This window comes from Protopterus annectens, chromosome 3.part0 (genome assembly GCF_019279795.1).
Source record: "Protopterus annectens isolate FY-2018-M chromosome 3.part0, PAN1.0, whole genome shotgun sequence".
NCBI lineage: Eukaryota > Metazoa > Chordata > Ceratodontiformes > Protopteridae > Protopterus > Protopterus annectens.
In genome coordinates, this window is record NC_056731.1 from 835,160,561 (window position 1) to 835,183,374 (window position 22,814).

The 22,814-nt window shown below is 38.0% G+C and overlaps 1 protein-coding gene across 2 annotated transcripts in view; it reads left to right on the top strand.

Annotated features, from left to right (window-relative positions):
• Positions 1-22,814, top strand: part of LOC122796581 (glutamate decarboxylase 1-like) — a 1,347,171-nt gene that overhangs the window by 1,061,123 nt on the left and 263,234 nt on the right. For both annotated transcript variants that reach the window (XM_044065171.1, XM_044065170.1), the window contains exon 8: positions 17,562-17,616. In XM_044065171.1, the coding sequence (XP_043921106.1) occupies positions 17,562-17,616 (55 nt within the window). The remainder of the gene's footprint in view (positions 1-17,561; positions 17,617-22,814) is intronic.

A 22,814-nucleotide genomic window follows, 5' to 3' on the forward strand; every position in this document is an offset into this window, starting at 1 on the left:
GGACTGAAATAGAAATTTCCAGTATCTCCTGGATCAATAAAAAATAAGCAATTAAAGAAATCCAATGCTGTCATACAGACATAGAGGCCATCTGTGGGACATCTTCCACTAAATGAAATTGCCTGATGACCTCCACCGATTTTTGTGAGGATGGAGACCGGGTTAAATCCCCTTTTTTTCCAACTGAATATTTTTTATTTAAAAAATATACATAAATATAGATATATAGATATATTATCAGACATCATCACCTGAATATTGGCCATAAGCTAAAATTTATTCCTCATTCCATCAACCATGCACATTTTGCTAACTTTTATTCTGCCTATAATGGCTGTTGACACACCACATTCATATTCTCAGTGTCAGTGTTCTTTCTGCAGGTTTCACATTATCCATAAACTAATTTGCAGACTGAAGCATGAAGCATAGAGTGGCCTCCACTGAAACGTTACTCAACGGATTTTTGAAAGTTGTTGCCAGGTCCATAGCCTGCTTTGTGTCAGTATTATTTAAGGAGGAAGACTGCCTGTAATTTGGAAACAGGCCCTGGTGATAACCCTTACATTTTTTAGAGAAATGTATATGTAGTCGGTTGTACAATATCTTATTATTAATAGTGTCAATATCCAACAATGACTTTCACCTGGTGATGATACATATGGCTTTACAAGATATTACCAAGTACCTCTGTACATACCAAAACAACAACCAAAAAAAAATTAAGTTGAACAGTAAACAACAAACAAAGAATCCACTTGATTTACATTTGGTTTATTATACCTCTAGCACTTCGGCAAATGCCTTCAAGGAGTATAAAACATTACAAAGTAAGCACGGTTTAAATACCCTAGTAAACAAGACAATTAATCAATAAACATTAATCAATTATCCAATGAACATTAAAAATCAGATTAAATTAAATTAAATTAAAAGCCTCCAGTTACATTCTACATTAAGACCCTGAGGAGATAAAGTATCATATTTCAAAATTAAAATGCTTTCTTTATACTGTAATTTTTTCTTATACAAATGATCAGAAAATACACCTGTATCAACTTGTTCTAAAATCGTAGCTTGCAGCCCATTAGGATCAGAATTATGAACCAACATAAAGTGCTTAGCAACAGGACTATCTTCTTTTTTATTTATAATGCTCCTAATATGTTCCTGAAGTCTAATTTTAAATTTCTTTTTACTTTCCCCTATATATACAAGTCCACAGGGGCATCTCAATGCATAAACAATACCTTCAGTATTACAATTGTATGTATTATTAACATAAAATAAATGACCATTTATATAATTAAAAGTTCGAACAAAATGACATACATTGCAGTGACCACAACACAGAGTGCTCTTTACTTGGATAGTCCTAGTTTTCTGTACATTAGTGGGATATCTAAATCTATTATGTACTAAGATATCTTTTAGATTTCTGCCTCTCCTAAATGAAATACCTAAAGAGGTTGAAATTAACTTAGCCAAACTAATTTGCAGACTGAAGCATGAAGCATACAGTGGCCTCCACTGAAACGTTACTCAACGGATTTTTGAAAGTTGTTGCCAGGTCCATAGCCTGCTTTGTGTCAGTATTATTTAAGGAGGAAGACTGCCTGTAATTTGGAAACAGGCCCTGGTGATAGCCCTTACATTTTTTAGAGAAATGTATATGTAGTCAGTTGTACAATACCTTATTATTAATAGTGTCATATCCAACAATGACTTTCACCTGGTGATGATACATATGGCTTTACAAGATATTGCCAAGTACCTCTGTACATACTCCTCAATTTCTTTACTCAAGAATTCTGAACAAAGCCAGTAACAGTGGAGCGACAAAGGACTAAATTAGGGACAGTGTTTAAATATTACACTAATTCACTTAAAAATAATAGATTAGCAGGTTTTGCATCAACATGCATTTCCTGAACTAAAAAGTATGAAACACTAATGTCCGGGCAGTTTAGCATGACTGTAATCCTCAGTGGTTTCCAGGAAATCAAAACTTTTTATGAGAGACAGGGCAAAACTATGAGCCAAAAATTAGGTACATTCTACAAAATTCTAGACATTTGAGCAGTATGCCTCTATATGGAATGGAGTTGTGACCAAGCTTGTCAGATGGCTATTGTTTGACCCTTCTAATGCATGTGATCAGATGAACATCTAGCCATATATCTCATGATCACATGATCTCATTTAGGCAGTCCTTCAGTTCATTAACCACCTTGAAGTTTAGGTGAATGCAGTCTATCAGATGAAACAATGCAGTTTCTGTCTTGGCTCCCTCACCCACTCCTGGCTGTCTAGTGACAGTCGGTACTACGCAGTGCTCAGTATTTCTTTAGTGGATTCATTAAAAGGATTGTGGAGCACTGTGGTAACACCTGGCTGTTTCAGTATATTGGCAGCCCTATCTTCCTTCAGAGAGTGGATAGTGTCTGTTGAAAGCTTTCAACTGTAGCACCCATCCAGGTGTCTGTGGTCCTGGCCACGTTTTCTGGCTATATCTTTGTGGTAACAAAACCAGTGTAATGCATTTTACCTGCAGGGATGAAATTAATGGGACTGATGATCCTTTTACTCCAAAACACAATCCCTATCTATATATTCTTTTGGTCAGTCCATGATGGAAATAAGTTCTGTTATACTGCTTTGCCTTACCACTGAAGTCAGGGTAAGCACACAAGTAATATGCTGACTCTAACCGATCAGAAACATGGTCATTTTTAAAGATTCAGAGCCTTTTTTAAATCTATTTATCTACGTAGCCCTGCTGCACAAAGTGCCCCTTTTCATGTGTGACCTGCAAGTACTCTGGTTAATTGACTTTCTCAGAGTCTCGGAGTAGGCAAAATGGAGGTGGAAAGAATCAAACCCTGCATCCCTGACTACAGGAAGCAACTCATTAGCAGCTGATTGTACTAATGCCAAACCTTTCTTACCTTCAGATCTCAACTCTGTGGTGCATCAGTGTGTTCACGTCCATCATTTCTATATACTGCGCATATATTCACCAGTTAAAATTCTCTTGTTCTCCACAAAGTAGTGCAAGGTTATCACAAGACTCCCGGGTTCCAGCAGGTTACCATGCTAAAGCCCACCACTCTCACCACTGTTCATAACTTTGTGTTGCAGTGGCTCAGATTTAGTCAGTTCTTGTGGATAAGTCAATTAAGAATTCACTCATAAAATACTCACTGGAAAAGCCCTGGAAGATATGGAACCTTCTTTTCTATAATCCACATAACCCAAGTTCATTTAACAGTGTGGGTGCTGGAGAATCTGACTACAGAAGGAAGAGGCATGGTGAGGCTTTGCTTACTTACCACTAGTTAATAAAGGTGAATGAGTGAGTAATGTCTGCACATTTACCTGTTAGACTGTTGTCAAGATATGTAGAAAAGAGGTGGGGTCAACCATTCACAGTATAGCAGGGAGTCACATGATCTATTAGTGCAGGGAATATATAAGAAGCCTTTGTTCCCTGGAAAGGTTGTACCCACCTAGTGATGAGATTTGGGGTACTGCCTCTGAAGTATGAATGCTTAGAGAGCATGGATTAAAGGGATTTGATTGCAGGGAGCTAAGGTATTTAACAGACCTGCATACCCCCCCCAAAAAAAAAATCACCTTTAGACTACTACGTTGTTGCATCTATCCATCTGATTTGCTGATATCCTCAGATGGCACAAAGCATTCTCTGACATTGGGTCTATATCAGTTCACCAAAATGGCTGAAGTTCGAACACCATATATTCGAACTTTTAACCATGAAGTGCAAAAACATAGAAGTCTTAGATCAACGAATTTGTTTCCCCAGGGAAAAAAATCACTGTTCCAAGAAACACACACACACAACACAAGCACATCAAAAAAACAGCAATCCACACACATACACTTAAAATCCTACATCTAACTCTACACTAAACTGTACATACACTACTATCTATCCACTTACCTTAACCCAAACCCTAACCCTAAGGTCCGTCACCATCACACACTCACCTGACCCGTGCCCTAACCCTAACCCTAACTCACCTATCCCGCCGTAACCCTAATGTCTGTCACTATAGCACGCCCATCTCACCCGCGCCCTAACCCTAACTCACCTAACCTGTGCCCTAACCCTAACGTCCACACAATCGCACACTTACCTGAACCTGACCCATAACTTCCCACCACAGTCCTGATAATCGCGAAGCCACAGAAACGGCCCACCAAATTCTTTCCCTGTGTTCGAATTTCACAGTTCGAACATCTGGTGTTCGATCATCAGCCGTTTCAACGGATTGATATAGACCCTTTGACATTAGCTCAGATCATAGGTTTTCCATACCAAACCTTAATCTAGAAATAGATTTGGTAATTCATATGTCTATGTCCATGGTACCAATTTCTGGAAGAGGCAATTGTTTGCACGTGTTCACCCACACATACTTTCAGAAAATTAATTAAAAACCTATCATAACACTAACTATGCATATGAGTATGTAACTATATAAAAACCTCTGTATATAGATGCACAGTTATATGTTCGTAGATTAATACTAGGCCAATTGCCCTTGTGGGTTATTTTAAGCCTAGCCAATCACCCCATGTAATAAGCAAATTGTGTACCTTGTGGCTGTAAGGTAAACACCCTAACCATTATACTAACCTTCCATCCCTGGGGTTTCTTCAAATTTCTCCTGCTGTGATGTGTATACCTACAATCTGATAAGAATACAAAATTAGTGATTTACATTAGACTTATTTTTGGTTTATCCTTTCTAACCTTAAGTGTACGTGTTACCTGTTTTCCTGGATTTATGTAGTCATCCTGTATGCAATTGTACCTTGTGTGACAAAAATTAGTAACTTTCATATTCCCAGGCTTCTCAGACTATAGCCTGTTTTTCATTATTTTTTAAATGATTCATATTTTCCCCCTGTACATTGAATGATATATGTTTACTAATCAGTTGATAACCATGATCCTTGTATACTTTATTTGAATATTTCAAAAAATTATTTTGGAATCCTTTTTACTTAGGACTTCCCTAAAAGTGAACACTACCCAGCTGCACATTCACAGTAATCAATTTTAAATAAATACATTAATAAATAAACAGATAGTGCCTGGAATCTTGTATATGTTCTCTTACCTGGGCAGCTGTCTTCTGATTACCCACCCCAAGAGCATTCTATGCCATCAATGGATGTACTTGTCGCTGCATCCATAGGGTGAACATAAATTAGGAGATGCTCAATTATCCTCTTTCAATGAAGACAGCCTTTATAGCTGTTTAAGCTGGATGTTGTTCTGTGTCAGTCTTTCTATCCTGATGTCCTGGTTGAAGATCCACTACAGCACCCATGACTGGACTCCATTTTTTTCTCTGGGCTTGATGGATGCCATGATCTTCACAGTGCCTTTTGCATTCCAAAGGACGCTGGTGTTGCATTGGATTGTGAGGTAACAGTGAATTAAGGTCCAGTTTCCACTCATAGATCATTTCTTGGTGTCAGATCACAGTTGCCAAGTTCTAAAGTGTTGGAGAGATTTCATCAGCTTTTTGTCTGTCTTCCCATTCCTGCACCAGACTCAGAGATAGTTATGAGCAGTGCTTTCTTGGCACTGTTAAGAGCCCACCTTGACATCAATATAGTCTAGTAGAAAGTGAAGAGGGAAATCTACATCATCTATTTGTTGATTTGGATAGTCTTCCTGCCCCTGAAATCCTAAAAGGCAAAGCAGCTTTTGGGGCCACTTTTATTCAGTCAGACAAACAATCAGTTTTGTGTTATGCAAAGAAGAGGGCCTGTGGTCAGTCATACATCTGTGTAGAGCAGCAGTGCAATACACAAGAATATTAAATGCTCTCTCTCTGATTATGCATAGTTCTGAGTAATAAAGAGAAGGTGGTGATACATGTGCACTGTATTCCTGCAGCACATGACGATTCCTGTGCCACCTTTTCACAGTTCCCCTTGATTATGCAGGAAGATTCCTGTGCCACCTTTAGACAGTTCCCCTTGATTATGCAGGATGGTACCTGTGCCACCTGTTCACAGTTCCCCTTAATTATGGAGGAAGATTTCTGCACCACCCTTTCATGGTTCCCTTTGATTATGCAAGAAGAGTCCTGCACCATCATTTCACAGTTCCCCTTGATTATGCATGAAGATTCCTGTGCTGTCTTTTTACAGTTCCCCTTGATTATGCAGGACAGTTCCTGTGAAGCCTTTACACAGTTCCCTTTGATTACGCAGGAACATTTCTATACTACCTGTTCACAGTTCCAATGATTATGCATGCTGTGGCAGAGTTCAAAGTGGAAGAGCATAGCAGGACAGGAAACTCCCCTTGCCCCAGTTAAGGATGTCCGCCACTGTAGTTAGGATAACAACTGACTTCACTACAAACCTAGTTTCTGATGTGGAATCTTTGATTCTGCTGGATCTTAAATCTTGGTTATTTAAGTTGTCATAACTCTTTCTACCTGGCAGCGAAAAAAAATGTTTCTTGATTTGAGTGAAGGAGTAGCTTGCCTTCTCCCACTACCACTCAACTGTCCAGATTTTCAAAGAATGTCCAGATTTTTGCCTCATATTTTTGGTCTTTTCTTAATAACATTTGTAGTTTTCTGGCAAATCACTGAGGATTGAAGTCACTAAATAATGATATGTATTCGAGTGTCAGACTTCATATTCTTCAGAAAAAATGCATCCTATTAAAAATCCTGTTATTGCAGCAACTTTTTTTAATTTATAAGAGCAGCATTTAAAATTTATCCCAATTTTTTAGTATTTGTCCTCTCATTATTTTAGACTTTGTCCAGATTTCTTCTGCTAAGAGGCTGAGAGGTACCCCACTCCAGTCAATCAGCTCCAAAGTGATCTTGACCTTTGTTATACAACTATACAATCTGGCCCTCAGTTATTCTGTGACCGTGGAAAATGAGTCAACTTAATTTCTTACTATCTCGACCATATGGATGGCTAGATTATAGCCCAGAACTATCTGGTCAAGCAGTTCCTTAAACTGCTGCTGCAACTCTGCCCTTCTTTGACCCCCCCCCCACACACACACACACACACAATTTGAGCTTCTGGACTGTCAGACGTGTCTGTCCATATTTTAAGCATGCAAAGGTGTTGAACTCCATCTTTTGGAAAAGGCTCTTCTGGGTGGTCATCACAGGTTTTCAGATTTTCTGGCCCTCATACTTATAAAACTACATCTGAACTTTCACAAGGATTGGGAGTCCCTAGGCATAAGCCATCTTCCCTCTCAAAAGTGGTTTACTAATTGTACTTGAACTATTTCAAATACCTCTCTGTTTTCCCTGCTGGGGAAGCAAGTGTGAGGGGAGACCTTCGCATTCGGATGTGCACTGTCATCCCATGTTTTAACTAAAATAGATGTGTGTGTGATCCTAGGAACAAATAGTTGAGAGACAGACTGGGAGATGCCAGGCAAGCCCTTTAAAGTGAATTGCCAACTGCATTATCATCTGCCTTCATGTGGCTGACTGCCTACTGGAAAATGCTGTCAGAGGTCACTCCATATGGAGACTGGCTGGCTTTAGTGCATGCTTCAGGAATGCCTATACTGCAGACATCAGTAGTACTGGCTTTGGTACACACCTTCACTAAGGATTGATCCTTTGACTGTGGCTCCAGGAGGTGGGCTTCCCACGGTATGACTGTTGTACAGGACGTAGCTTTCTGTGCTTTAGTCTTACACCTTTCACTCTGGCAGTTTATTGTTTAGGATTTAGCCAAATCATAGTATTATCAAGATGGGGCCGGGATATCCGATATGACATAAGCATTCTTATATGCCAGAGGATCTTTGAGGTAAGAAATGCCCCCCTCCCCCGCACTGTTCTCACACGCTTGAAAGCCTCTCCATCCAGGCTTGCTTCTTGGAGATACCTGTACGTTTCACAAGTATATATTAGTGAATTGCTCGTTAATACTGTGAGTGTTGAACCTTCATTGTTATTGACTGATTTGCAGGAGGTGTGTTTGCTGGTTGTTGAGCTTGCAGGTTTGAGGTTTATTCACTCTTATGCAGCTGCCAATTGATTTCCTGTCCTCAAGGCATGCTGTTTTAGGCTGTAATCATTTCAGAAAAATGCTGAATGTCGACAGTTGGAAAGGATGAAATAATGCATAAAACTTTTCAAGGAGGCCTACCTTGGAGGTAATTGATATGGCATTTACTTTGTCACTGCTTTAAATTAATGCTCATTTACCTCACCCATTTTGATCATGCAGTTACCACAGTTACAGAAATCTAAACATTCTGTCTAAAAGCAAAACTTATCTACTGAAAATGGATTATTGGTACATAGATAAGTACTAGATTAGCTGTCTTTGTGGGAAATTTTAAGTCTAAAAACAGAGAAACTGAGTGATACAGTGGATTAAGGCCGGGCCATAACAGAAACAAAAAGTCCAAGCAAATATGAAACAAGATGAGCCAACACAGCTAAAATGATAAAATTTTAATGGAAGGTATGCGCTTTCACACCAACTGGTGCTTCATCAGACCAAGATACAGAATACAATTAACATAACATTCCTTACATACGTATCACTCACAATCAATTAAAAGCAATTAGTCAGTAAAACAAGATTGGTGTTTCGTGGTGGTACGGCGGTAGCATTGTTACCTCACAGCAAGAGGTTCTCCCGTTCGATTCTCTGCTTGGCTTGGGAGTGCCTTCTGTGTGGAGTCTGCATGTCCTCCCCGCGGTTGGATAGTGTTCGAAAGACATGCATGCGTAAATGGGCGTGCCTTCGTTGAAGGTTGGGTGTCGAACTGGCACCTCGGAGTTTCGTAAAAAAATCTACTGCCAATCATTAGCGGACCAGAGTTCCGCTGTGGCGACCGTTTACTGGGAAAAGGACGAAAGACAAACAAGTCAGTAAAAAAGATCAGATGATTAAAGTGCCAGTTTTAAAGGCACAACTTCATTTAAACCTGAGCAGTTGTCAGCTTGCATCAAAATAATGCATTTCATCTCAGCGTATTCAGTTCTAGTAACAAAATCATCTTCCCTCAAATCCTTCTGGATAAGTTGTAACACCAGGACACTGAACATATGTCTACTGTCTCTTAAAATAACAAGTCTAGCAAGGGCATTAAATGTCTTACCCTTGCGAATGTCATAGAAGTGTTCAAGGATATGCTCTCTCAGCGACCTGTTCATTTTCCCAACACAAAAGTAGGAGCACACAGTACAGAATGCTAAATAAATTAAATCAGTGCTTCTGCAGTTAGCATATAAAGCAGGTGTATATTGCGTGCCAGTATCTGGTTGGACAAAATAGTTTAGGTGTGAAATGAACTTATGAGCACTAAAGGTGCGACAGGAATATGTCCCTATATGTTCTGACAATTTTTGAGTTGATTTCTTACACTGATAACAAAGTTGCCTTTTGAGTGATCTGTTATTTTTGAATCAATACCTCGGTTGATCGCCAACTAAACTTTTTATTTTGTCATCGAATAGGAAAATAGGCCAGTTCCTCTTAATGGTATCACAGAACAGTGAAATATCACTAGAGAATGTTAAAGGAACTCAAATAACCATATTGGCTACTTCAGATACATTCAAGGGTATATCATCCAATCCATTTCTATTATGAAAATATGGTCTGACCCTGTCCTGTCTCTTGATTCACTGCTCTAATCATAGACCTCACATCATTGGCTGAATACCCTCTATCAACAAAATCATTGGTTAGAGCCTGAAATTCTTCTCACAAAAAGTTCTCATTGTTATTTAATCTACAAAACCTCATACACTGCCCTTTGAGTATGTTCTTATACACATAACCAGGATACATACTGATACGGTGCAGCAGAATATTCCTCTCACATGATGTTGTGTAAACACTTGTTCTGATGCAACCGGGGTTTTAGTTATTCTCACATCTAAATAAATCAGTGGTTGCTAATGAATAATTTGCTGCAAATTTCAGAAATGTCATGGTGTTCTCAGTATATAACAGGAACTCTACTAAAGCAGGCAATGAGCCCGCCCACAGCAAAAATATATCTTCAACAAAACATTTGTAGAATTTAATATGTTTTGTTCACTAAAACCTATGTGATCTCCCAGTGAATAAACACAGTATTCATGTAACTATTGGCACAAACTGTGCCCATTGCCACCCCAAGTGTCTGTAAATGCAGATTGTCTTCAAATACAAAGACATTATTCTCTAAGATCGCCTCTAGCAACAGACGTATCAGAGAAGTCAAACTATGAGAATAATCAATATTGCTGGAGAGAAAAAATACTGGCATAGTCAATGCTGGTATTATTCGGTATAACTATAAGTAAACAGCATGCATCAAGAGTTACAAGATAACATTCAGATATATCTTTCAAGTTATGAACACATTCAGATAGTGTTTGCAAAAATGTAGTGTCCCTCAAAATATAAGCGGTACCTTATCTAATACAGGTCTTAACTTCTCAATAAAGACAGATGGAGGTTCTGTAAGCCATTGCTGTCCCGAACAATGGGTCGGATTGGAGGACTCCAAAGTTTGTTTAGGAATTCAAACTATGCTGTAGATGTACAAGGTGTACAAGAAACACTAAAAATAAGTGTAAAAAGGTGTACACGTTTAGAATATTAGAAGGTCACCTTTTGAGAAATAAAAATGATAGAGAGCATGTCTGTGTGTGTGTGTGGGGGGGGGGTGCAGGTGTGTATTGACACACACATGCACACAAGTATGTATCCTATTTGTGGTACTCTTTTAAGGGGTGTGGTTTTCTAACGTATATCTTGCACTTTATCGGCCTTAATAGAATGGAGTGCTTGTTTATGTTAAGTTACTATTTCTGTCAGGGTCAGCATAGAGTCATAATGTGAATGTGCATTTTTCTTTGCCTACTTTGCAAAAACAGTTGAATATGTTCCTGACATTTCACATCTTTTGCTGCATTATTCTTGGCATGATTTATTTGCTGGATAGCAGTAAGAAATATATGTTTAACGCTTGTGTCCTGGTTTATTAGTCACCTACAATTAAAGTCCACAAGCAAGCTTATGTTGCTAGATAAAAGGTTTGTCAGCATTACCGTATACTGTTTTTGAAATATGTACCAAGAAAAATCAAACAGGCTGACTCCAAACACAGGCAAGCAGAGCAGCAGCAAAAATTGCATAGCTCCAAATAGGCAGCAAAGCAACAAGTAATCCAAAATCCAAACACAGACAGCTGGAAAGTGTATGGAAAATGAACTTTTAATATAAAAAATAAATAAAAACAGATGAGTGCTTCTTCAGATCTTTAGTAAAACACACAACACACTCTGATGTTTAAATAGTATAACATAAGGAGACCTAGATCAAACTAACCAATAAAAGTGCTGCATTGTAAGTGAATAGAGTGCATTCAATCTAAGAAAAGCCAAAGCACTTAAAGAGCAATATACATAAAAAAACCTAAATATATAAAATAAAAAATAAACTATAAAAACAGTTATTCTTTCTGCGATCTATGAGACTTTAAAATAGGTTTAATAGAAACATGTTCACTCAGGTCATGTTCTCAATCTGACCTGAAATTAAGACTCCATTTCAGCTCTGCTTTCTCTGTTTTATTAGTAACATCACCTAGTCGCTCTGTGAGAACAATAGAGCCAGTAGCCATAAATATAAACTTGTGGACAGCACCTGCTTGTATGATATGCTTAGCTAATGCATTGGTCTTATTAGACCTCCTAATGCAGTATAGGTGGTCTCTGATTCTGTCACTGAGATGTCTGTTCATCTTCCCTATATAAAATGCAGCACATGTAGTGCAGTGAGCCAGATAAACAATGTTACAAGTGTTACAGTTAGCTGTAACTTTAGATTTGAACAGTTGTCTTGACCGGGGATGTTAAAAGCTATTGCATCAATAAAAGGGCAGAAATTACATCTCCAACAGGGATATGTACCAAGGGATAAATGTTCCTTATTAAAACCACAGGAACTCCTAGGATAACACAACATCTATTTGAGAGAGAAGGAATTCTTATAATAAAAATGAGGCCTCTTATGCACCAGCCGTGTCACATAAGGGTCAATCATAAGAATATTCCAATTCCAATGAAAAATGTTCACAATGTCTTTGTTATTATAGGTGAATATCAAACCTATTCAAACTGAATCAGTGCACAAAACCTCTCCTTTTTTTCTCATGGGTGACCCATAATAAGGTTTCCCACGTGTAGATCTGAGCATCATTCCTTCCCTAGAGCCCTTTTCTATCTCTTTCTTAGTGTACCCCCTTCTTCTGTACCCTCTTCTTCCAATGTCTCATTTAAACCCCATAACATTCTCAATAAACTCTGTCTCTACATTATTCATATGGGAAATTCTCATCGTCTGTTCTTAACTATATTCTTAAAAACATGGTGAGGATGCATGCTAGATTGCTGAACAAAATGTGGTTTATAACACTCTTTTCTATGAAGTCTGGTAGAAAAGCTGTCAGTACCATTTCTAATAAGCCTTACATCCAAAAAATCCATTATATCTGATGAATATTTTACGGTGAAGCTCAAACAATGTATTGTAGTGTGTAAGAAATCAACAAACTCATTCAATTCAGCAGATGTCCTCCACCATAAAATAAAGAGGTCAACCATGAACCATGTGTAGAAGAGAACATGCTCCTTATACCCAGCAGAATTGAAGAGGACACTCCTGTCCCATTGGGCCAGCGCCATGTTGGTATAGCTATTGGCACAAGAAGTGCCCATGGCCACGCCAACAAGCTGGAGATAACTGAAGTCAAACAAGTGTCAGCATATACACCTTGAAAGCATGTGTACTATATTGATTTAGAGATTCATGCATTCATAGGTGTTTACTAGGCTAATGACCAGAAGGGCCTTTTTAAGCCTAGCTATGCATCCCAAATCTCTGACAAGTTCTGGTACCCTTAATAAGCATAAGCAGGGGCATGGCAGATGAAACATTTACAATTAGGGGCTTGGGAGATGAACCATTTGCAGGCTGCCTGTGTCCACTGGAGACATAGCTGCCAAACCAGGAATGGATTTCTTGTTCCCCATCCAATTGTCCTAATTACAATTGAATTTGGTTTAGGAAGGAACTCTGCTTCACATGGATGGGGAGCCTGTTCCAGAGAAAATGTAGTCTCTGGGATACATACATGTCTCTCCAGCAGGCCCTACTTATACTACAGGCAAGGTTTAACTCTTCAGAATGGGTAATTATTGTGCTGTTTGTTTTGTGGATATGCAGGAGTTCCATCAGAATGGGGTCTGACAATACCTTGTATACCAGACATAGCTGTCCCCTCAACAGCATGTAAGAGACAGAATACAGGAATAGGGCCTTGAAGAGGTCTGAACTGGACATGTTACGTAAGCCCTGAATTCTTTTAGTGAGGAACCTCTGTGGACATTCCATTTGTTGGATATGCTTGGTTAGGTACATACCAAAGTGGGCGTTGTACTCAATGATAGGTCTGAATGCCGAATACAGTGGCTCAATGACTTCCTCGGGCCTAGATGCCCATACCTTTGTCCCAATCCCTCCGAGCTACACGCTCTAGGAACCTAAACCTTGTCACCACAATAAACAGAACATGCTGGAGGGATAGATTCCTGTCCCAGAGACTTCCCATACTCTGGAACAAACTACCTATCTATGTCAAACAGAGCTCCTCATTAGCACTCTTCAAGAAAAATCTTGATAATTGGATGGGTAATAGGAAATTCACCCCGGGGATCACTTCTGCGGTTCTGCTTGACAGGGGCACAGGAAAATAATTTTCTTGGGTGGCGAAAGCCAGGGTACCTTTTTGGCTAGGCTTGTATAGGCCCTAGGGCCAATAGCCTAGTACCTACCAATGAACCTATGAACCTATATGTTGCACAACATAGAATGATTTCCTCACTACAATAGACACATGATGGGCAAAGGCTAGATTACTCTGTGTGTGTGTGTGTGTGTGTGTGTGTGTGTGTGTGTGTGTGTGTGTGTGTGTGTGTCCAAGTCCCTGACTACTGGGTCAACTCTTAGTGGTGTGTTGTCAATATGATAGATAGTTATCAGGGGTGGATGACTTCCTGAAGGGATACTATTTTGCATTTCTTGGCATTTAATTTTAGTCCATGGCTCTGACACCAGTTATTTGTCTCTGTCAGACCTTCCTGGAGAACATCAGTGTCAGTGGGGGAATTCAGTGACAGCTTTTAATTTGCAATCATCTGCAAATGTAGTTAGCCAGAAGCCATTAACATTGGCCTTGGCTTCAGAGAAGTAAATGCCAAAAAGGAATGGTCCCAGGACCGATCCCTGAGGAACTCCATTTGTGACTAGCCTCTTTATAGAGGTGGACTCCCCAATTCTAACTTCCTTAGTCTTGTCTATGAACCAGCTGGTTTCCCACCGGGTGACATAAGGGTTTGTATCTAACCTCTTGAGTTTGTCAACAATACCTGAGTGGGATGTTGTATCAAATGCCTTGGCCAGGTCAAGGTAGGCAGAGTGAACCATTTTGCCCTCATCCATTGCTTTGGTGACCTTCTCAAAGAATTCCACCAGGATGAGTAGGCATTACCTGCCCTTGATGAAACCAACTTGGGTTGGGTCCAGTGTCTGGAAGTTTCCTATGTTGTTATTGATCATTTCCATGATAATTCTTTCCATGGCTTTGATATATGAGACTAGTGAGACTTATGAGTCTGTAGTTTCCAGGGTCTGCAGATGGCACACCTTTATACAGTTGGATGAATGTTGCTGTTTTCCATTCATAAGGCACATAGCCTGTTTGGAAGCTACAGTTAAATAGCAATTCCAGAGGGTCTGATAAGTCACATTTCATGCTATTTAGAAGGCATGCTTGGATATTATCTGGGCCATTGATGCAGTGTTCTTAGCCTTAGAGAGAGCATTGAGGAGCTCTTCCCTAGTGATAGTAGGGGAGTTCTATTTGATGGCATTTCCTGAGGGAAGGTTGAAGGGGAAAGATGGGTAAAGTTGGAGCTGAATTTGTCAGCCAGTAGGTTTGCTATATCATCTAACTCAGTATAGGTGGCTCCATTAATAACGAGCTGTGTACACAATTGTGTATTGCCTTTGAGGTTGAGGACATAGCTAAATATACTTTATGACTATCATTGGCTTGGGAGACCAAATTTACCTACAATTTGGCTTTGGTAGACTTTAGTTGTCCTTTGAGTTTCTTGTTTAGTTTGATGAGAGTGATTCTATCCTGCTGGGTGTTGCCCCTCCTAATTTTTTCCATAATTTTCTTCTTTCTGTTATACAGCCTACTGATGTTGTGATTCCAACAGGGTGGCTTGTTTTTTGAGTTAGTTCTGTACTTCTTCCTGGTGGGTATAGCTGTCTTTATGCAGCTATTAATATGCTTGTATAGGGATTCTGTGAACAGTTCCACATAGGCAGCAGTGTTCTAAGGGTTTATGGGGGCTTGACATTTTGCCAGGTTATCACTCAATAGTAGGAAGTTAGCCTTAGAGTAGTTCCTGAATATTACAGGGCTAGCTGGGGTTCCAGGTTTTATTTTTACTTCACAGGAGACCATTTTGTGGTCTGACCTTACCAGAGAAGATATTACACTACAGGGTGTGCAGTACTCTCCCATATTAGTGAGGGCCAGATCCAGTATGTTTACACCCCTGGTTGATGTATTGATAATCTGGTCCAGGGAGTATGTGTTTATAAAATCCAGGAATCTCTGTGCCTGTATGTTTGGTGTCATATAAGATTCCCAGTTAGTAGTGGGCTAATGAAAGTCACCCATAAATATCATATTAGGTTTATTGGTGAGAGCTTCCAATAAGTTTAAGTACATGATATGGGTTTTCTTGGTCAGAGAGGAAGACCTATGGTTTGCAAGGAAGTAATATTATATTTTGCCTACAGTGATTAGGACAGGATGAAGCTCAAGTACATTGTCCTGTTTAAACAGCCTTGAAGTATATTTATTTTTTATGTAAATTGAGAAACCTCCACCTTTCGTCCCTGTCTGTGTAATAGCTGGTTTAAATGTATGGATGGCATTATAACCTTACAATGTTGGTTTGCTCTCTGTGGCGTTAAACCTTGTGTCAGTGGCTGCACAGATGTCAGCATTCTCCAGGGTGAAGAGAGCTTCTAAGGATTTTTTTTTTGTTTAGACTTCTAGCATTCAGCAGTAACACCTTTAGATTTTCTTGGTTTTCATTTGCTATGCTGGAAGTACATTCGGTTTGGCATTGCGTAAATAGGCACTATGAGGAAGGATAATGTTTTAGCTAATGTTTGAAAGCCTAGAGGGGAGAGGTGCAGACAATCACTGGCAAATCAGAGTGGTCTGTTGACCATTTCCTTCCATACTGACAAGTACTGCATCCCATTAGAATAACACCAGAAACTAAGCCAGCTATCAAAGTCAGGCATCTTTTGTTCATGTTGTGGCATCATTCATGGAGAAGGTAAAATACTGCTCAGTGCTAGGCTCATACCAAACTGGGACACCTATCTTGAGAGCTCCATGAAGTCAGTCTTCATGTAGTCTATGGAGTTATGTCTCAGGTCATTTACATTCACGTGGACTATGACTGAGTCATACTAGTACTTCTGGTCCAGTGATCTGAGTGAGTGCATGATGTGGTGGATCCTAGCCCCTGATAAGCAATTGACTGTGACTTTCTCTTTACTCAGCCTGGGACAGCAGTGAGTCTCACACTGGAGTCTCCACTGACCAGATTGTTGGATTGTGTGGGGGCTTGCCTTATGGACTTAAAAGCAGAGACTCCATGAGATGTGGCTATGTATGTGTTTGTTACATATGAGATACCTAAGACAGATATTAAAGTGTGCCTACTGTGACATTATTCAGAAAATTGACTAGATTGTTTTCATTAATAATCTCATTATATAATGACAATAATCTACTCTTGTGTATGAGTAATGTAGGATTTACCCATGGTTTGCCTTGCATGATGACTTAGGTTTTGCACTCATGGTAAATCTACATGCGCCATGGGTAAATCCGGCATTATCCACACATAGATAGCCATGGATTATTGCTAACATGTTATCATTGTATATAATGACTTAACTTTATGGAACAAACTGTAGATCATATTGAGCTAAAACACTTTCCTTTAGCACTGAAGCAAATGACAATAATGACAGTGCAGCCTTGTCAGCAGTATCAGTTGTGTGGAAATGGTGCAGCCTTGTGCAAGTTGCACTACATGTGCAGACATTAAGAGATGGAAAATCACCCTTGCCCCCCCCCAAAAAAAAAAAAAAAATCATACAGTTTGTGTTACACTGACAGACTAAGGATGAAGAGTTTCCTTCTCTACAGTAGAGTCCTCAAAAGACCTGTAGTCTTTTTCACCAGAATAAATGGTAAAGTGACTATGTCACATACTGATAAAGCCAAACTGACTTTTTACTAGAGCAAAGATCATCAAAAATGTGCAAGTCTTCTGCAAAATATTGTAAGCAATTTTGCATCATCTCTAGCTAATGACCTATATTATTCATCTTTATTTCCGCAGGGGGAAGATGATACCTTCGGATTTAGAAGTCAAAATAATTGAAGCCAAAGCTAAGGTTTGTTAATAATGTTCTTTTCTTTGATAATTAATAAAAAGACTTTAGTAAATACTCTGATTGTTGTGAGGATTAAGGAGGAATGTTCTCAAAGTCTACAGTTAAAGAAGTTCTGCCAAAGAATCTCTGCTATAAGTAATTATTGTTGATTCACTATTACATTTGAGTATGACACAACCTAAGGTTTCACAGACAGATGAATGCTGTTGTTTGTTATGCCTCTATACAACTGAACTTTTTCTTTTATCCTGAGTATTATATGTTCAAAAGAGTCATCTGTTCTTATTCTTTGGCTTTTCCTTGCCTTTTGTTTGTCAGTTTTGCATAAAGTAGTAAACCAAAAAGAATCAAGTTTAAACACAAATGCTGAGGTTGAATGATTTTACTATACTTTTCTCCAAAATAAAAAGCTGCTTTCTTTATCTAAGCATATTACCTGCGTTATCAGAAACAAGTAAAACAGTTGCCCTATTATTTTATAGACACCATACTTTTTAATGTGCTACTTGTCAAAATTTCATCCTGTTACAGTTATTCATATTGTAGCCCAAGTTCTTGTGGAACATGTTATTCATGCATAATCCTTGTCCTTATTCAAGGGCAAGTTAGATCTGTGGATGGGAAACAGAATATGTACCCCGTAACTACCCCCGTACTAGTACTAATGGACAGATACAGCACCTAAATGCTTTATCCCATGCCTGGGTCCCTAAAATTATCTGTGATGTGAATTCAGTTATTCTCATTATGGGTAATATAAAGTTATTGACCATAGTTTTGGTAAGGACAGTCTGTAACCAAATGGGATAGGTTAATTTGAGCACAAAAAGGGAAATTGGCTAGACGTAAAATGGCCCACAAGAGCGGTTTCTCTAGTACCTACTGTCACTCGTCCCTCGCTAACATAGATGACAAGCAGGTGGGATATTTCATTTAGATGCTTTAATACATAGAAACACATCAGGATGGGTAGCAGCATCATAAAATATAAACAAACTGATTAACAGATAGACCTTACAGACGTACATGCTTACATCTCAGCAGCTTACTACAAAATAGCAGTCAGGCTCACACGTGCTCAGTATTTATACACTTGTGCAAGCCCTTAGATAGCTTCTTAAAGGTACATACACATTGATCTACATCCTCCCTCTTAAAAAGATTGCCCTTAGTAAAAAACAACATTGGAGTTAGCCATGCATTATAATTGACATTAGAAACAAACACAGTGTTCATATCCAAGTTGCCGTGTATCTATTACATGGTCTGGAGATGTGACTGGATCTGGTAACATAACAATCTGAACTGAATTTAGCAACAGGGACAATCTTCGGTGAACAACTCATATCAGAAACTTCTGGATTCATCACAGGAATGGGAATATTCTCTGGAACTGGAACACCGGACAACTCACTCTGAGATAAAGAGTCTCTCTCACAGGCTATGTGCTGTGGTATAAGCTCAGACACTGGCATCAAATGTTTCCGATTCTGCCTAAACTCTGCTCCTTGTGATTTCACAATGTACAGTCTCAGCTCTGGGTAAATATTCTTTACTACGCCAATCCGATCATAACCTTTGGAGGTTTGCATCCTTACCACTTCTCCTTCTCATAATGGATTGAATGGTTTGCTGGTCTTGTCATAGTAGGGCTTTTGGGTTAAACACTTCTTCAACAAATTGGTTTTCAGTGACCCTTTTGTTCTTGACACATGGCACCAACAATTGACTGCTGATTGGTAATGTGGTTCTGGTTTGTCTCGACAGAAGTCTCTGAGCAGGTGAAACAAGAAGTTTATCATGAAGAATGTTTCTGAGATTCAAGAGATTTAGGAAAACATCACTATTATCTTGTTCTGACTTCTCTAGTAACTGTTTTGCACTTTGAACTGCACGTTCTGCCAAACCATTTGACTGCAGATACTCTGGGATACCCATGACATGAGTAAAGTACTATTCTTCAACAAATCTTTTAAACTGTTGGCTTGCAAACTGCATGCCATTGTCAGAAATAACTTTGTGCAGACTACCATGGGCTGCAAAATGATGCTTCATCTTAGTAATGACAGTACTGGATGCTAGGTTAGGAAGTAGGTCAATCTTGAACCAACTGGAATAAAAGTCTACTAACACCAAATAATGTTGACCATTCCACTCAAAAATGTCAGTGGCTACTGTTGACCAAAATAGTTCAGGAATCTGGGTTTGCTGAAGTTGTTCCTTCTGTTGATGTGGCTTAGTACTATTACACACGGAACAAGATGAAAGTACTCTCTCAATGTCTTGTGACATGGAAGGCCAAAATACTAGTCCTCTCGCCCTTCTTCTGGTAGAGTCTGTTCCTGGGTGACCACGATGCAAGTTAGACTTTAGAACAATTACTTTGGACCTTTCATAATGATACCTTTGTCAGACAAAATCTCATCTCTGTATGGAAAATAAGGTTGCACTTCTTGAAGTAAACTAGATTGCTTTGATGGCCATCCTTGATTGATAAAGTGGTTGAGCATTTGTATAACTGGATCTGTGGCTGTGTGATCCCTCAGCTCATCAAGACATGTGGAAGAGAGGGGGTGGAGCCTGAATGGCTAACTGAAAGCAGCAGTATTTTAGAGGTCCATATAACTAGTTAAATAAGACAAGAAAAAATACTCTTTTTTTTTTTCTTCAACGTATAAAATCTTATAGATAAAGGACTAATTTACATAATTAGAAACTTTGGTGAAGTTTTACAAATAATTTCCTGTCAAAAAGCTTGGAGATATATTCACTTGTTAAAAGGAGCAACTCAAAGAATTCTCACCAGGATGGTGCCTTAAAGAAGGAACTAGGAATGACTTTCATTCCATGTTTAATGGGAAATTCATATTTACTACTATTTGATACTTTAGAATTAATGTTTTATAGAAATACTTTTTTAAAGCCTGACCAGAATTTTACCCTACTTATATTTAAAGATGAAAGAACATTAAATTACACTCCCAAGTTTACACACATAAAAATAACATCCAATGTTATCAGAAAATATGGTATAACTACTTTAATCAAAAAAAAAAAAAAGAAGCAAAATGTTTCTTCCAGCAATAACTTGAAATGGATTTAACATTATCATTAAATACTAATGGCTTAAATAATGCAAATAAAAGATCAAACTTACTAAAATATTTAAATCTAAATAAGGCACAAGTAGTATTTCTCCAGGAAACGCATTTTAAGACTAATGATAGCTTTATTTGGAACCCTAAGGACTATACAGTCTTAGCTCAATCCTCGTATAGAACAAAGACAAAAGGAGTATCAGTTCTCAGGAAGAAAAATATAATCACTCCAAAAGATATTTATAAATATGAAGACAAAGAAGGTCTACTAGCATTTGTTATAATTAAATTTAATAACAGAATATGGACATTAGCTAGTCTATATTGGTTCCCAGGAATTGGAGCAGGAACAGTTAAAAAACACCTAGATTTTATTTCCAACAATTATAAAGGAAATCTTATACTGCAAGGAGACTTTAATTGTACCTTCTGAAACCACCAAGAAGTCTTTTTGCATAGCAACTATTTCAAAATCCTTAAAAAATGGATTGATTCATTTCATTTAATAGACACTTTTAAAGTAAAGGATGATAAATCCTTATTATTTTCCCATAAAGACCATAGATTTGGAACACAAACCAGAATAGACAAATTATTCGTAGTTCAAGATTTACAAACAAAAATCCTTAATTTCTAAATAGTTCCATGCCCCTTCTCAGATCATGACTCTCTGATAATGAAGCTCGAAATAGAGTTTAAACCTTTAACCCTCTCAACTAGAATTCCATCATATATCACGAAAATTAAAGAATTTAGACCCTGGATGTTGTCAGAACTACAGTTATTTCTTGAAATTAATAATACAATAGAAATCAGTAGAGTCATGGTTTGGGACTCATTAAAAGCGTATTTATTTGTAAGACCCTTAGCTGGTACAAAAGCAAAGTTAGAGAGTGGGAATTTGAATCATTAGACTTGCAAACCAGATTCTTGACAGAAAATCTAAAAAAAAATCAGAATTGTCCAGAAGTCAGAAAAGAAATAGAGGAATTAAATAAAAAATATAATGAAATTCTAACACACAAAACTTGTCTACCCTTGGAAAAATTAAAAAATAAACTCATTAGCCACCTCCCCCAGATATCTACATAACTTTTCTACAAGAATTAAAATACAATCTAAAGCAAATAACATTAGTAGTATATATCATGAAAAGAAAGGGGAAAAGTATCAGATATAGGAGATATCCTTGAAGCATTTTGTTTCCATTATATGGAACACTTCAAAAAAGAAGATTTAGATACCAACTGAATAAACTTAGATACAAACCTTATCAATATAAAAAAAATCCCAAAAACTTAAATATAGACCTACAAAAACCTATATCCTACAAAGAAATTGTTGACAGGATAGAAGAAAGTAAATCTAACAAAGCCCCAGGGATAGATGGTATAATTACGGAAATTTACAAACTCTTCCCTTCAACAGTAATCTCCCTTTTTCATAAAACTTTGCTAGAAGTCCAGTCAGAAGCAAAAATCCCACCCTTATGGAAATAGTCTCTCATGACACCAATTCTAAAAGATAATAAACCATCAGACCTTTGCACCTCATACAGACCTGTATCATTACTGAATAATGATTACAAAATATTTATGGCAATACTAGCTAACAGAATGAAAATCCCACTTTCAAAGACAATAATGATTAAACTGGATTTTTATATAACAGGCACACACATGATAATATTAAAATGATACTTACTCTTATAGATTATGTGAATAAATAAGATAGAGAAACACTTGTAATCGGATTAGACATAGACAAAGCCTTTGATTCCCTCAACTGGGAATATTTATTTAAAACTTTAGCATTATTTGAATTTCCTCCTCCCTTCATCTTATTACTAAAAACATATATATTAATAACTTAGCCTACATTAAATTAGGTCCTTTCACCTCAGAATCTATCCATATAACAAAAGGTACTAAACAAGGATGCCCCTTTTCTCCTATTTTATTTGCTTTGGCTAAAGAAATACTTGCAGAAATAATAAGCAATAATCCAAGAATAAAAGGAATAGAAGTCTATGACCAGTACATATCTAAAATTATGCCTTTTGCTGATGATATTTTATTAACCCTATTAAACTCCAGAGAG